Below are 15,091 nucleotides of genomic sequence, written 5' to 3'. Positions count from 1 at the left end.
TTAAAGTGGCCCGTGTCCGAAGTCGACCTGCGGCGAGGTGCGATCGCCCGGTCTACCCTCCGTGTGGGTACTTAGGACGGTCGAATTTGGCGAACAACCCTATCCCACGCGGGGGGCCGATTGGCACGATCGTGGTGAGGCCGAAAGGCCCACCCGTGACTAGTTCCCGGCGTTAGTCCGAGAGGGTCAGGACGGAATTGTCCGTCCGGTGGGCGACGTGCCGCGATTCGAGTTACGTGGCCGCTCGCACGCCGGCGGGCGCGAATTCGCAACAATATATATATATATATTTTTTTTTTTTTGAATAAGGCTCACTTGGCTGTGCCTGGATGGGTTTGAGAGTAGAGGAGGAGCAGCTGAAATGTGAATCCTATCCACGTTCCTCCTGATGATTTCATCTTAGCTTTTGCTTGTTTGGGCTCCTTCTGATGACTCCAATGCAGGAATTTACCTGTTTGGTCTTCCATTTGATTTGAATTGAATCTATTTTAATCCCATTCCATATTAAATGGAATAACAATGAGAAATGTCATGGGGGTCAGGGTCAGGTGTCCAATCAAAGTGGGGTTGCATCAAAGCGAGACGTCTTGGTACCTGGTCAAAACTGCCATCTAATCAGTTATGAAGTGGCATTTCTAACAAGTTCTGATGATGGTCTGCAATCTCTGATTGTTCTTTCTCGTTCTCAATGTAAATGTGTACGTATACTCATAGTACATTGCCTGGGGGGAGTGGGGTCGTTGAGCATGACCAAAGGCTCCTGTCGTTATTCTCAGGCAGCCTGACCGTACCTGTCCATTTTGTAGTGGATTCCTGGTGATATTCCTGGTGACACAACACAATATGTGGTTGTTCTGAGGGACACAGCACAGCACTGCAAATTGCAATTGCATCTCGACATCGTTTTAGTGGGGCAATTCACCCGTCCTCAAGGATGGGTTCTTTACCACTTTATTTTAACCCACGGAGGCTTCATATCCAATTATTGAGGTGATAGGGTTTGTTTTTCGGCTCACAAAAAACTTTTCTATTATACCACAATTTATTTTGTGAATCAAAATGGATTTTATAATTTTTCGTCAAGCCTCAGTCATGACGTCAGTTAATGCTTGTTGGAATATGCTTATTATGTTAATGTAATTATTGAATTGTTATGATGGGTGATAATTCTGTCAAACGCATTTGTTTTTCTTCTTACAGCCAATGTCATACGCCAGAAGAGGCTTCAGTGTTGTCAATAAACCCGTGGCCTCCCTCCTGACCGGAACGATTTGCAAAAATCCGATGAAAAGACTTACTATGCAGGTGAGGGTTTGATACCATTATCAATGATTTGATTTGCATGAACAAGCATGTTCACACACACACACACACACACACACACACACACACACACACACACACACACACACACACACACACACACACACACACACACACACACACACACACAAACACACACACACACACACACACACACACACACACACACACGGGTTGCTGAGCTCACAGACACACATACAGTGGGGTTGCTGAACTCCTGTTATTGTGGAGCAAAATGCTTTTGTTCTCTTCTGATGGCCTTTCCTTGTCGTGTTTATATTTCATTCCAAGACATCCATTATTATGTTTTACAGGACATTTTGTTTCAGACTTTGTTCAACAATATTCAAAGACCCCAGACAACCTGCCATGTTCAAGCTGCTGAAGGTAACCAACCAGCCTTCCTTTTGTACTCTTTAATATCGTCATTTCTTATTGTTTCCCGGCAAGATGGAGGCTCAGGAAGAGCAAGAAGAGAGTATGACCTGATAATAAGGCAGCGGAGCAACTCTTGGACAAAATAAACGAGAGCGAAGTTGATGGTGCACCATCGCAAATCCCCAAGCTTCCCACGAAAAGCAAAGTTGACAGATGGCAAAGGGTTCCACCAGGAATGATCCAATATCAAATTTTGAGTTAAAAAAAAAATAAATTGTGACCACTGTGACCCTCAGTCCCCACCCTCTGGGGCCTGAATCAGGGGTCAAATCCAAAAATACATTCGTTAAATATTCACGGGTCCTCCAATGACCCTGATTTTTAGCTCGCCTCTAACGTAGTTCGGGGAGCTTATGGGATATGGGATGGCGTTTCGTCCGTCCATTCGTCCACAAGTACGAGCAACTTCTCTGAATCTCCACACATGATTTCGCTGAAACGTTGCCACAACCTTCATCACCCTGGATGTATTAAATTTGTTTATGGCATTACAAAAAATGGGGCCCCGTGGGTGTCTACAGGGGTTGCCCCCCAAAATAGGAATTTCCTTCATTCTCAGAAATTACACATGCAATTCCTATGAAACTTGACCACGACCTTCATCACCCGTGATGTAGCAAAGTTTGTTCATGGCATTAAAATAAAAATTCAAAGGTAAACCACATTCCCCCTCCCTCCCCCCCCCCGCCTCCCTCTGTGGACCCCTCCCTCTCCGCAGACGATAAGCTTTGGTCCATCATGGGTGATGAAGGTTGTGGTCAACTTTCATTCAAATTGTTTGTGTGGTTTCGGAGAAGAAAGCAAATACATATTTCAGGAAGCAAGCCCCTGTATACCCCCCTCAGACCCCGATCTTTTTTTCTTTTTTTATGTCATGAACAAACTTTAGTACATCACGGGTGATGAAGGTTGTGGTCATGTTTCATCAGAGTTGCATGTGTAGTTTCTGAGAAGAAAGAAAAATTCTCTTTTGTGGGGAAACCCCCAATAAACTGTCTCCGTCGACCCCTTCAGACCCCAATTTTTTTACATATTTTTTCATGCCATGAACAAACTTTGGTACATCACAGGTGATGAAGATGTGGTGAAGTTTCATCGAAATCGTGTGTGTAGGTTCAGAGAAGAGGTTACAAGTGTTTGCAGACGGACTGATGGACTGACGGACGGACGACGCACCATCACATGAGCTCTCTGGGATGACGTTCCACGTGAGCTAAAGAGTTGACAGTTGTATAACCAGTTTGTGCTAGAAACTGCAAGTTACCACAGCATGGCTCTTTAAACTAAACAACCAGTAATTTCCCGAGTACTTACGATGTTCCTCCAGGTGTCAAATCGAATTTCAACGTTGATATGTCACGTTTTTACTCTGCTCTACACTTACAATTCGCACCTGGCAACACGAAACATTGCATAGCACTAAATACTAAAGAACTTGACACACGTTGAATGCACAGAACACAATACACAGCGAAACAATGCATATAACAACATAATACGCAGCCTAACAATCCACATAGCAACACAATACGCAGCCAAACAATGCACATCATAACATAATACGCAGGCTAACAATCCACATAGCAACACAATACGCAGCCAAACAATGCACATAATAACACAATACGCAGCCAAACAATGTACATAACACAAAACACAGCCAAACAATGCACATCACAACACAAGATGCAGCCAAACAATGCACATAACAACACAATATGTAGCCAAACAATGCACATCACAACACAATATGCAGCCAAACAATGCACATCACAACACAATATGCAGCCCAACAATGCACATCACAACACAATATGCAGCCAAACAATGCACATAACAAAACAATATGCAGCCAAACAATGCACATAACAACACACTATACAGCCAAACAATTCACATAACAACACAATACGCAGGCAAACAATGCACATAATAACATAATACGCAGGCTAACAATCCACATAGCAACACAATACGCAGCCAAACAATGCACATAATAACACAATACGCAGCCAAACAATGTACATAACACAATACAGAGCCAAACCATGCACATCACAACCCAAGATGCAGCCAAATAATGCACATCACAACACGATATGCAGCCAAACAATGCACATAACAACACGATATGCAGCCAAATAATGCACATCACAACATGATATGCAGCCAAACAATGCACATCACAACACAATATGCAGCCAAACAATGCAAATAACACAATACGCAGCCAAACAATGCTCATCACAACACAATATGCAGCCAAACAATGCACATCACAACACAATATGCAGCCCAACAATGCACATCACAACACAATATGCAGCCAAACAATGCACATAACAACACAATATGCAGCCAAACAATGCTCATCACAACACAATATGCAGCCAAACAATGCACATCACAACACAATATGCAGCCCAACAATGCACATCACAACACAATATGCAGCCAAACAATGCACATAACAACACAATATGCAGCCAAACAATGCACATCACAACACAATATGCAGCCAAACAATGCACATCACAACACAATATGCAGCCAAACAATGCACATAACAACACAATATGCAGCCAAACAATGCACATCACAACACAATATGCAGCCCAACAATGCACATAACAACACAATATGCAGCCAAACAATGCACATCACAACACAATATGCAGCCAAACAATGCACATAACAACACAATATGCAGCCAAACAATGCACATCACAACACAATATGCAGCCCAACAATGCACATCACAACACAATATGCAGCCAAACAATGCACATAACAACACAATATGCAGCCAAACAATGCTCATCACAACACAATATGCAGCCAAACAATGCACATCACAACACAATATGCAGCCTAACAATGCACATCACAACACAATATGCAGCCAAACAATGCACATAACAACACAATATGCAGCCAAACAATGCACATCACAACATAATATGCAGCCCAACAATGCACATCACAACACAATATGCAGCCAAGCAATGCACATAACAACACAATATGTAGCCAAACAATGCACATAACAACACAATATACAGCCAAACAATGCACATAACAACACAATATGCAGCCAAACAATGCACATAACAACACAATATGCAGCCAAACAATGCACATAACAACACAAATACAGCCAAAGAATACACATAACAACACAATATGCAGCCAAATAATGCAAATAACACAATATGCAGCCAAACAATGCACATAACAACACAATATGTAGCCAAACAATGCACATAACAACACAATATACAGCCAAACAATGCACATAACAACACAATATGCAGCCAAACAATGCACATAACAACACAATATGCAGCCAAACAATGCACATAACAACACAAATACAGCCAAAGAATACACATAACAACACAATATGCAGCCAAATAATGCAAATAACACAATATGCAGCCAAACAATGCACATAACACAATATGCAGCCAAACAATGCACATCACAACACAATATTTAGCCAAACAATGCACATAACAACACAATACGCAGCCAAACAATGCACAACACAATATGCAGCCAAACAATGCAAATAACAACACAATATGCAGCCAAACGATGCACATAACAACATAATACTTAGTCAAACAATGCACATCACAACACAATATGCAGCCAAACAATGCACATCACAACACAATATGCAACCAAACAATGCACATAACAACACAATATGCAGCCAAGCAATGCACATCACAACATAATACTCAGCCAAACAATGCACATCACAACACAATACTTAGTCAAACAATGCACATCACAACACAATATGCAGCCAAACAATGCACATCACAACACAATATGCAACCAAACAATGCACATAACAACACAATATGTAGCCAAGCAATGCACATAACAACATAATACTCAGCTAAACAATGCACATCGCAACACAATATGCAGCCAAACAATGCACATAACAACACAATATGCAGCCAAACAATGCACATCACAACACACTATGCAGCCAAACAATGCACATCACAACACAATATGCAACCAAACAATGCACATAACAACACAATATGCAGCCAAGCAATGCACATAATAACATAATACTCAGCCAAACAATGCACATCGCAACACAATATGCAGCCAAACAATGCACATAACAACACAATATGCAGCCAAACAATGCACATCACAACACAATATGCAGCCAAACAATGCACATCACAACACAATATGCAACCAAACAATGCACATAACAACACAATATGCAGCCAAACAATGCACATCACAAGACAATATGCAACCAAACAATGCACATAACAACACAATATGCAGCCAAACAATGCACATAACAACATAATACTTCGCCAAACAATGCACATAACAACACAATATGCAGCCAAACAATGCACATCACAACACAATATGCAACCAAACAATGCACATAACAACATAATACTCAGCCAAACAATGCACATCACAACACAATAAGCAGCCAAGCAATGCACATCACCACACAATATGCATCAAAAATGCACATAACAACACAATATTCAGCCAAACAATGCACATAACAACATAATACTCAGCCAAACAATGCACATCGCAACACAATATGCAGCCAAACAATGCACATAACAACACAATATGCAACCAAACAATGCACATAACAACACAATATGCAGCGAAACAATGCACATCACAACACAATATGCAGCCAAACAATGCACATAACAATACAATATGCAGCCAAACAATGCACATAACAACACAATATGCAGCGAAACAATGCACATCACAACACAATATGCAGCCAAACGATGCACATCACAACACAATATGCAGCCAAACAATGCACATAACAACACAATATGTAGCCAAACAATGCACATCACAACACAATATGCAGCCAAACAATGCACATCACAACATAATATGCAGCCCAACAATGCACATCACAACACAATATGCAGCCAAACAATGCACATAACAACACAATATGCAGCCAAACAATGCACATAACAACACAATATACAGCCAAACAATGCACATAACAACACAATATGCAGCCAAACAATGCACATAACAACACAATATGCAGCCAAACAATGCACATAACAACACAAATACAGCCAACGAATACACATAACAACACAATATGCAGCCAAATAATGCAAATAACACAATATGCAGCCAAACAATGCACATAACACAATATGCAGCCAAACAATGCACATCACAACACAATATTTAGCCAAACAATGCACATAACAACACAATACGCAGCCAAACAATGCACAACACAATATGCAGCCAAACAATGCACATAACAACACAATATGCAGCCAAACGATGCACATAACAACATAATACTTAGTCAAACAATGCACATCACAACACAATATGCAGCCAAACAATGCACATCACAACACAATATGCAACCAAACAATGCACATAACAACACAATATGCAGCCAAGCAATGCACATAACAACATAATACTCAGCCAAACAATGCACATAACAACACAATATTCAGCCAAACAATGCACATAATAGCACAATACGTGCCTCACAATGCACATCACAACACAATATGCAGCCAAACGTTTACTCCTAAATAATTTGTGTCACCTTTCTGCAGGCTTCCCTTTTCTCACCACCTGTGTATTATATCGTTCTGGGTAAAGTTTTGATTATGCTGCTTTAAATCTCTTTAGTCTTCAACGTCAGCGAATAATTTACTCCTCTACTTAATTTCCACCGCCGCTCCGACAAAGTCAGAGATGGGGGACATTAACATGAACTCCGTCCGACCGATCATCCGTCCATGTACTTTTGTGTTTGTGATATTTCAAAAACCATTGAACATTTCGCTTTCATATTACACAGATCTATTTCTCATACCACCCAAAAGGTAGAGGACCTCGAGTATCATGTCCTTGTTTGAACTAGCAACAGAGAGCCATGAACTTGTGTCCAATTAGATCGTAAGACCTCATGTGTAATTAAATACTTTTTTTGTTTTCTACATCTATTTTGCACTTCTATTTTCACCTCATCTAAACCTGTTCTTGTTCTTCCTGTTGAGAATTGTGTAAAAATCCATAATCTATGTTAATGAAAAATATCCTCCATTTTTACAGCACCAAGTAAGCAGCAGCCAGCAGTCGTGGAACCCATGAGGAAGATGTCACAGCCGTCCATATTGGAAGCACCCACGGGCAGGCAGGCTGCATTTCCTGTTGAGAGGAAACAGGATGCCCTGGCTGCTGGGGCTGCACCGTCTCGCCAACAGCAGAAGGCTGCACCAACTTCCCAGGGGCAGTGCTCTGTACCGGCAGTCCGGAGGAAACAACCTATACCTAGGCTCCAGAGACCATATCAGGCGGCACCAACTCTCCTGAGGAACCAAGTGGCACCGGCTTCCCAGGAGGAACAGATTGTACTGGCTCGCCGGTGGCAACAGTTTACACCTAGCCTGCAGAGAACGAATAAGGCGGCACCAACTTTTCTGAGGAAGCAAGTGGCAGCGGCTTTCCAGGAGGATCAGACTACACGAGCTCCACAGAGGAACGAAGTGGCACCGGCTTCCAAAGAAGATGTGGTACCTCATGGCAGGAGGAAAGTGGTTGGCCAGCAGAGAAAAACGAAGAGGATAAATCGCTGAATATGACGAGGTAACCTTTCCCACTTTAAAATGTTCACAATTTGTTACCCCGCATCCACAAAGCGAATGGCGGGATTAAGTGATTGGTTCATGTCCGTCGATCTTATCAGTTTATGATCGAGGAACAACTTATTTATATTGAATGTTGTATTTTGAACATGAATAGGAAGACGAGTCTTTCCTTTTACCGTATGTTGGCACTGAATTCGTCCCGATCGCACATGTGCAGAGAAGGGCGATAATTTTTCTACTTTATCTGTCTGTCTGTCTGGGAGTAAAACAAAATTTAAAATCATTCCAGACAGAAAACTTACCGTTTTCACGGATGTCATAATGGACACAAGCAACAGGCACGAAGAACGAATGTAACGTGTTCGATCGGGTGATGTAACACACACTGGGGAAAATGGCGGTGAAACCCGGAATTAATTTATTTAGATCTAAATCTAAATCTTTATTTAAATTGAATTTGATACTTGAAGACTGTGGAACACAAATCGCCTTCAGAATACTTCGAAGAACCATGCTATACAGTATATCGATGTGTAGCATGAGACGGCGTGGCCTGTGGGATGTGCATATCGAGTGAAGAAGTGACCATCAATATGGCGATGTACAGTACGATGCCGATCGATGGTGTGTGTTGTATGGTGATCAATCAAGTCTCCATCTCCTAAACCGCGACTCGGCGTCGTCTTATTACAGTGTATTAGGGTAGTTGGTGTACGACTGCTTCAGTTGTGCTAAATTTCCACACTTTTTTAAAACCAATCTTTGAAATCGTTATTTTATTAAATGTGACGTACGGGAGGGCCTTGCTGTTCGTAGGTTTCCCCTTCGTGGATTTGCTCTATTGCGATGAATTCATTCAGAGGCAAAGTTTGCAGATTGCAGTCAATGCACTCGAATAATTGCGGGTTGGTGAAATAGTTTCCACATTTATTCACCAAATTAATTAACATGGATTGTCTACACAATAACACTCATCATCATCATCATCATCATCATCATGTCTTTATCATCGCCAGCATCAACATCGCCATGACATCATTGGATCAACTTTATCATCATTATAATAAAAGGTAAGTTTCATGATCTTAATAACGCAAGAAAAAAACTTTATTTTATCTTATTGATTCAGTAAAATAAGCCTGTTGTTGCCTTAACGGTTAAGGTGGCTGCACGAGCTTTAGATCTCAGGGTCTTGAGTTGAAATCCCACTCAGCTATTGAATTAATACTAGGTGGGGTTAACTCGACCTGTCATCCTTCCGAGGCCGGCAAGATGAGTGCCAGCATGCTGTTGTACTGTGTCGGAGTGGCGACCCCGTCCAGGATTGTGCCCAATATCCAAGAAGACTGCTGAGGCAGTCAGTACCAATGCTCTGCATAGAGTGTGGTCCCAATGGATGGATGGATGGATGGTCTTGAGTTTGTGCCCCTGTTGTGCTTTTGAAATAACACCATGAGCTCCGTACAAAGTTATAAAAACTCAAGAAAACAAACAAGTTGAAGTCCCGAACCATATTTTCCCCATTACCCCCAAGTTTGCAGATTTTCGGCTCACAGGGATTTTAAAGAATGTAACCCCCGCGAATGGGAAGGCCGTGCTGCATGTACCTGAACATTGTGTGGGGTATCGTGTTCTCTGAACCCTCTTGTTATCTCCGCCGTGGAAGGTGAAGGAGGTTATGTTTTCACCCCTTTCTGTCTGTTTGTTTTTGTCTGTAACACGATATCTCAAAATGTTATGGACGGATCCGGATGAAATTTTGTGGACAGGTTCGGTGTGTGACAAGGACGAACTGATTAGGTTTTGGTGAAGATCCAGATCCGGATCCGACAACGAGAATTTTTAAAGTGATTCTTCACCATTGAGAGATAGGGTGAAACCGAGAGATAGCACGATATCTCAAAAAGTTGTGGATGGATTCGGAGAGGTGTCCACCAGTTTTGCACAGTGACATGGTGAAATCTTTACCCATTCTTCACTTGAAAATTGCTCTCGTTCTGCCAAGTTTGATGGAAATCATCGATGGACTGCAGTCTTCAAGTCTCATCATAAATGTTTTATTGGGTTCAAGACTGATGGTTTTATTGGGTTCAAGAATTCCATCTCTCATCCCTCAGATCAGAAGCAGCAGCTTCTTCACTCTGCAGATCTTCATAAAATCACAAACTGGTCCAACACTGGAACATGTCTTTCAGTCCTGTCAAATCTCACACTCTCACAATGTCTCTCCAAAAGGACCATTTAGAACCCCTCCCTACCCCCCCCCCCCCATCTACGTTCTCAACAATCCTCTGGAAGAAGTCCTTTCATTCAAGCTTTTGGCTGTCACTATCTGCCATGATCTTTCCTGGGAAAAGCCACATCTCCAAGCTGGCCTCCAAAACCAATAGCCGACTGGGCTTCCTACATTGTGTAAAGTCCTTCCTCGGCCCACCTGAGCTCCTGACCACATAACAAGCTTTCATCTGCAGCCTGATGGAGTAATGCTCTCCACTCTGAGCTGGTGCTCTCGCCTCTCATCTCTTCACGCTGTGGAAGCCAAGGCATTAAGGATCATTGGTATCTCCGGCGATGAGTCTGAGTCTTTGTGTTTGTCACTTTCTCACCGCAGGTAGTTCTGTGGTCTTTCTGTCTTCCACCATCTTCTCTCCGGTCTCGAATCCCCCCCCCTCCCCGCTCTGTCTGCGATCTGTCCCGCCCATATTTCTGCAAGGTGCTCAAGGTCTATCAGCATCCCCCTTCTGGTAAAACTACCAACATCAAGAATAACTGCTCACCTTCACGATTTCATTCCTCTTTTTTTCACCACCTTTGGAGCAAACTCCCACACTCCATTCTGACTCTTCCCTCCAGGTCTTCAAAATAGTTATTCACCACCACCTATCTTCCCATATCCAAAACCTCGATTTGTTCTTCCCCCAGTAATCCACCCCAAATTCCCTGCTTTCCTTCCTGAAAGTCCCTGTCGTGTCCATCTTGTTTGCCCCGTGTACCCCGCCCCACCCCTCTCCCTTCCACAGGTCTCCTCATATGTCTGTTCCCCACTGTTTTGTGCTTCCCTCTCCCATCCCTCTTGTCTCCTGCTCCCCTTGTTATATGTTCTGTGTGTTAGCTCTTATACGAGCCTTGACGTCTTGGTAAAAAGAAGTCAGGACTTCACTGGGCCGCTCAAGAACATTTATTTTCTTCTTATTCAGCCACTCCATTGTGGCGTTAGCTTTGTGCTTCAGGTCAATGTCCTGCTGAAACGTGAATCTCCGACCCAGTTTCAGATTCATGGCTGACCCAAGCAGGTCTTCATCAAGGATTCTCCTGTACTTTGCACCGTCCATTGTCCCTTCTATCCTGACAAGCTTGCCAGTCCGTGCCGATGAAAACAGCCCCATGACATGATGCTGCCACCTCCATGCTTGACAGTGGGGATGGTGTTGACTTGCTGACATGTTGTGTCCTGAATCAACACTTCTCCAAAGTATTGACTCAGGGGGTTGAATACTTATGTAAATGAGATATTTCTGCATTTCTCTTTTGATTAATTTGTAAATATATTCTAAAAATATGTTTTCTCTTTGTCATTATGGGGTATTTTGTGTCGATTGGTGACAAAATAATTAAATTTGATCCATTTTAAATTCAGGCTGGAATTCAACAAAATGTGACAAAAGTCAAGGGCTGTGAATACTTTCTGAAGGCACAGTGTATGTGTGTGCAAGCGTGTGCACATGTGAAAGTTGCTGTTGTTGGCTGCAATCTGGTGGAACGGAAACCTCCCTGATCTCGTGTGTGTCGTCAGTTGTTATCTCCATTTTCCGGTTTCAGGGGTTGGACCGAAGTCCTCCCAGGACTCAAAGTATCCATCTTCGCTTCGGTGAGGGATAACGGTTCACGGAGCAAGCTGTTCATCTTTGCTCTCAAAGTTTTGGCCTGAGGGCTCTTTTCAGGATCGTCACCGAACCCCGGACAGCCTCCAATTGTCGTTAGTTTGTGGTAATATTCCCGGGGATGTTTTTTTTAAATCTCACTGAGGTTCTTCTTTATTATTCCTCTTGCTCCAATTATCACTGGTGACGCTCTTCAGCTTCCAAGCTCTTTTGATCTCATTTTGAGGTCTTGGTGTTTGGTCGTGTCCATGCGTGCGCTCGCGTACACGTGCGATCTATTGTTTTTATTTTATTCCCATGCAGACCACAAAAAATGCACTGGATGTGGAAACTCCATCAAGGTAAGTCAATGTTAATGTACCTTTTCATTTCCTCGTTCTATTTGCCATTCATAATGAGGGGGCAGATTTAATCGAACTTACAAACACATTGAACAGAACACCACACATCAATGTTTTATTCGCTTCAGGTAAATTATCCTTCCTGGTTTTGATAATTTATAAGTTTATCTCTGACTATGTTAAGCACAATGGAAACAAAGAACCATTTCCTCTGGGTTAATCCATTGGTGTTCCCATCTGAACCCCGAATTTATGTTGCGAAGGAAGACGGGTTCCTTCACAACATGTGTACAAATCCCACATTCAACGCCATTGTTCATTGTCTCCTTCAACCGTGCTGGCACTCAACATAAATGGTCATGAATTGACCAAATAATCATTGCAATTGTTGGATGCCTCAGTCTCATCGTCCAGGTATGCAAGTGATATAAGCTCACAGGGTATGGCTACCAATCTCGTTGGAGAACCATTCCAGAGTTTATTTTGGTTGAAAATGTCCAAGTGATAAAATACAGTCCCGAACAGAGTTCTATCTCGGATTGAACAAGTGATGCATCACAGCAGGAGGCCATTTACTCAAGGATTCATTGATTCTTGGTGGAGGAGTACACCACGGGGTTGTGCTTTTGCTAAGTCAACCTTGAGAAATGTCAGTTTTGAAGTGAATAAAGATATCCTGAAACGAGGTTCTCTCTTTATGTGTCATGTTTGCTGCTCTTTGTGTTACGGACCATAAATGGCTGCAGTCAACAACAATGCAACATTTGCTGTCAGTGAAAGCTTCCGGTTAAGATCGGGTACATTACACGGAAGTAGACAAATAATAAAATTAATTTCAGTTAACTTAAGGAGTTGTAACTCCATCTGAAAATGATTTTGTTTACTCCTTCACAGACTGCACGGCCAAAAACTCCACGAAGAACAGAAGCACCGGGAGACGGGATGGTGGGATCCCGGAAGTGGATGCTCTTGTGTCGATCATCGAATCGCAACAGCATCAGACATCACAATCACCAGCTCAGCAGAATCAGATGGTCATGCTGTTGAGTGGTGATGTTTTATCCACAATGACGCAGGATGTTTTCAGATCGATCATCGGGGACCAGATCAAAGACCAGAGAGAATGTGCCTCTTTAAAAGTTTTCAACAATCCTTAATTTGATGTCTTGTTGGTTCACAAGAAACAATCAGCAAGTCAACATCATGGTTCCTGCAATTCATAGGTACATTTGGGCACCTGAACCCAAACCTTGTTCTTTCCCATAACCCAAACCTGAACCCAAACCTCGTTCCATAACTGCCCCACAACAGTCCCCTTCTTCATGTAAAACTTCCTCCAGTGTGTGTGGTTTTCTTTTCAGGTGGAGAAATGTCTCACAATCTTTTCTTATTTTCCAGGTAGTTCCAATAATTGACTCGAATCTGCTGATGCTGAACTGTAATCATCAAAACTTCTTCCTCTCCTGTCTGTTCTTTTCCAGATAGTTATTTGTGGGCTTCCATGATGCAAGCTGGCAGCTTTCAGACAAATAACTCCTCACTGTGACCTCTCCTTTCCCTCCCAAATGTCTGACACTCTTGCCCTACTCTCGAGGTGACTCCAACAAATTTCTCCACAGCTGCTGACCCAGAACTCTAATCATCAAAACATCTTACTTTCCTGTCTGTTCTTTTCCAGATAGTTATTTGCAGGGCACCATGATGCAAGCTGGCAGCCTTCAGACAAGTATCTCCTCACTGTGACCTCCCCTTTCCCCTCACAAATGTCTGACAATCTTGCCCTACTCTTGAGGTGACTCCAACAAATTTCTCCACCACAGCTGACCCGGAACTCCAATCATCAAAAACTGATCCTCTGCTCCTCCTTTCGAGATATTTTTGAGAGCCTCCCTGATGCAGGCAGGGAGCTGTCTGAAAAAATCTCTTCAATGTGACCCCTCCACACCTCCCCTTTCCCCCACCCCACCATTGACTTCACCCTCCCAAGGTTCACCTTCCATCTTCCTCCAATTTTTCTCTTCCAGTCTGTTGTCCTGTGCTCTCCCTCCATGTCTTCAAGTTTCCTGTCAACCACCACCCTCACATTTAGTTTGGTAAACACTTTGGGTTCAGTGTTTCAGATTTTCCCACCCTCTTGTACCTGAGATTTTACAGTCATTGTGTTGTAGTTCTGTTGGCCTTCCTCCCATTCTGTTCTGGTCTTGGGTCAAGCCGATGAAGTCTTTGTGCCTCCTGTGTGAAGTGGGGCCATCGCCGTGATATATAAAACACACAGGAAATGGCACATTGTTCTGAGGCGCGGCGGTGGTGGTCATGCAGTTAACCCTCGACCAGGCAAAGATCCCCAGGGGTTAACCCTAAATAAGTAACCTGGGGTTTAGAGGACTCCAAGGAAAACTGGGAAAATATCCATGCAAATAAGTGTACATGCGTGCGT

The 15,091-nt window shown here is 42.7% G+C and overlaps 1 protein-coding gene across 1 annotated transcript; it reads left to right on the top strand.

Annotated features, from left to right (window-relative positions):
- The first annotated feature begins 1,204 nt into the window (after positions 1-1,204).
- On the top strand, positions 1,205-14,196 carry LOC147007083 (uncharacterized). Its single transcript, XM_085867567.1, has 4 exons — positions 1,205-1,305; positions 1,638-1,710; positions 7,897-8,430; positions 13,549-14,196. Exons 1-3 carry the CDS (start codon positions 1,285-1,287, stop codon positions 8,418-8,420), a joined length of 618 nt encoding a protein of 205 aa, XP_085723693.1. The 5' UTR covers positions 1,205-1,284; the 3' UTR covers positions 8,421-8,430; positions 13,549-14,196.
- Positions 14,197-15,091: the final 895 nt, after the last annotated feature.

The sequence above is a fragment of the Eptatretus burgeri genome, unplaced genomic scaffold, assembly GCF_056783735.1.
Source record: "Eptatretus burgeri isolate ZD-2024b unplaced genomic scaffold, Ebu_testis_v1 Ebu_testis_scaffold_747, whole genome shotgun sequence".
NCBI lineage: Eukaryota > Metazoa > Chordata > Myxini > Myxiniformes > Myxinidae > Eptatretus > Eptatretus burgeri.
Note: the sequence above shows the minus strand (reverse complement) of the source record. Positions and strands in the feature narration are given on the sequence as shown.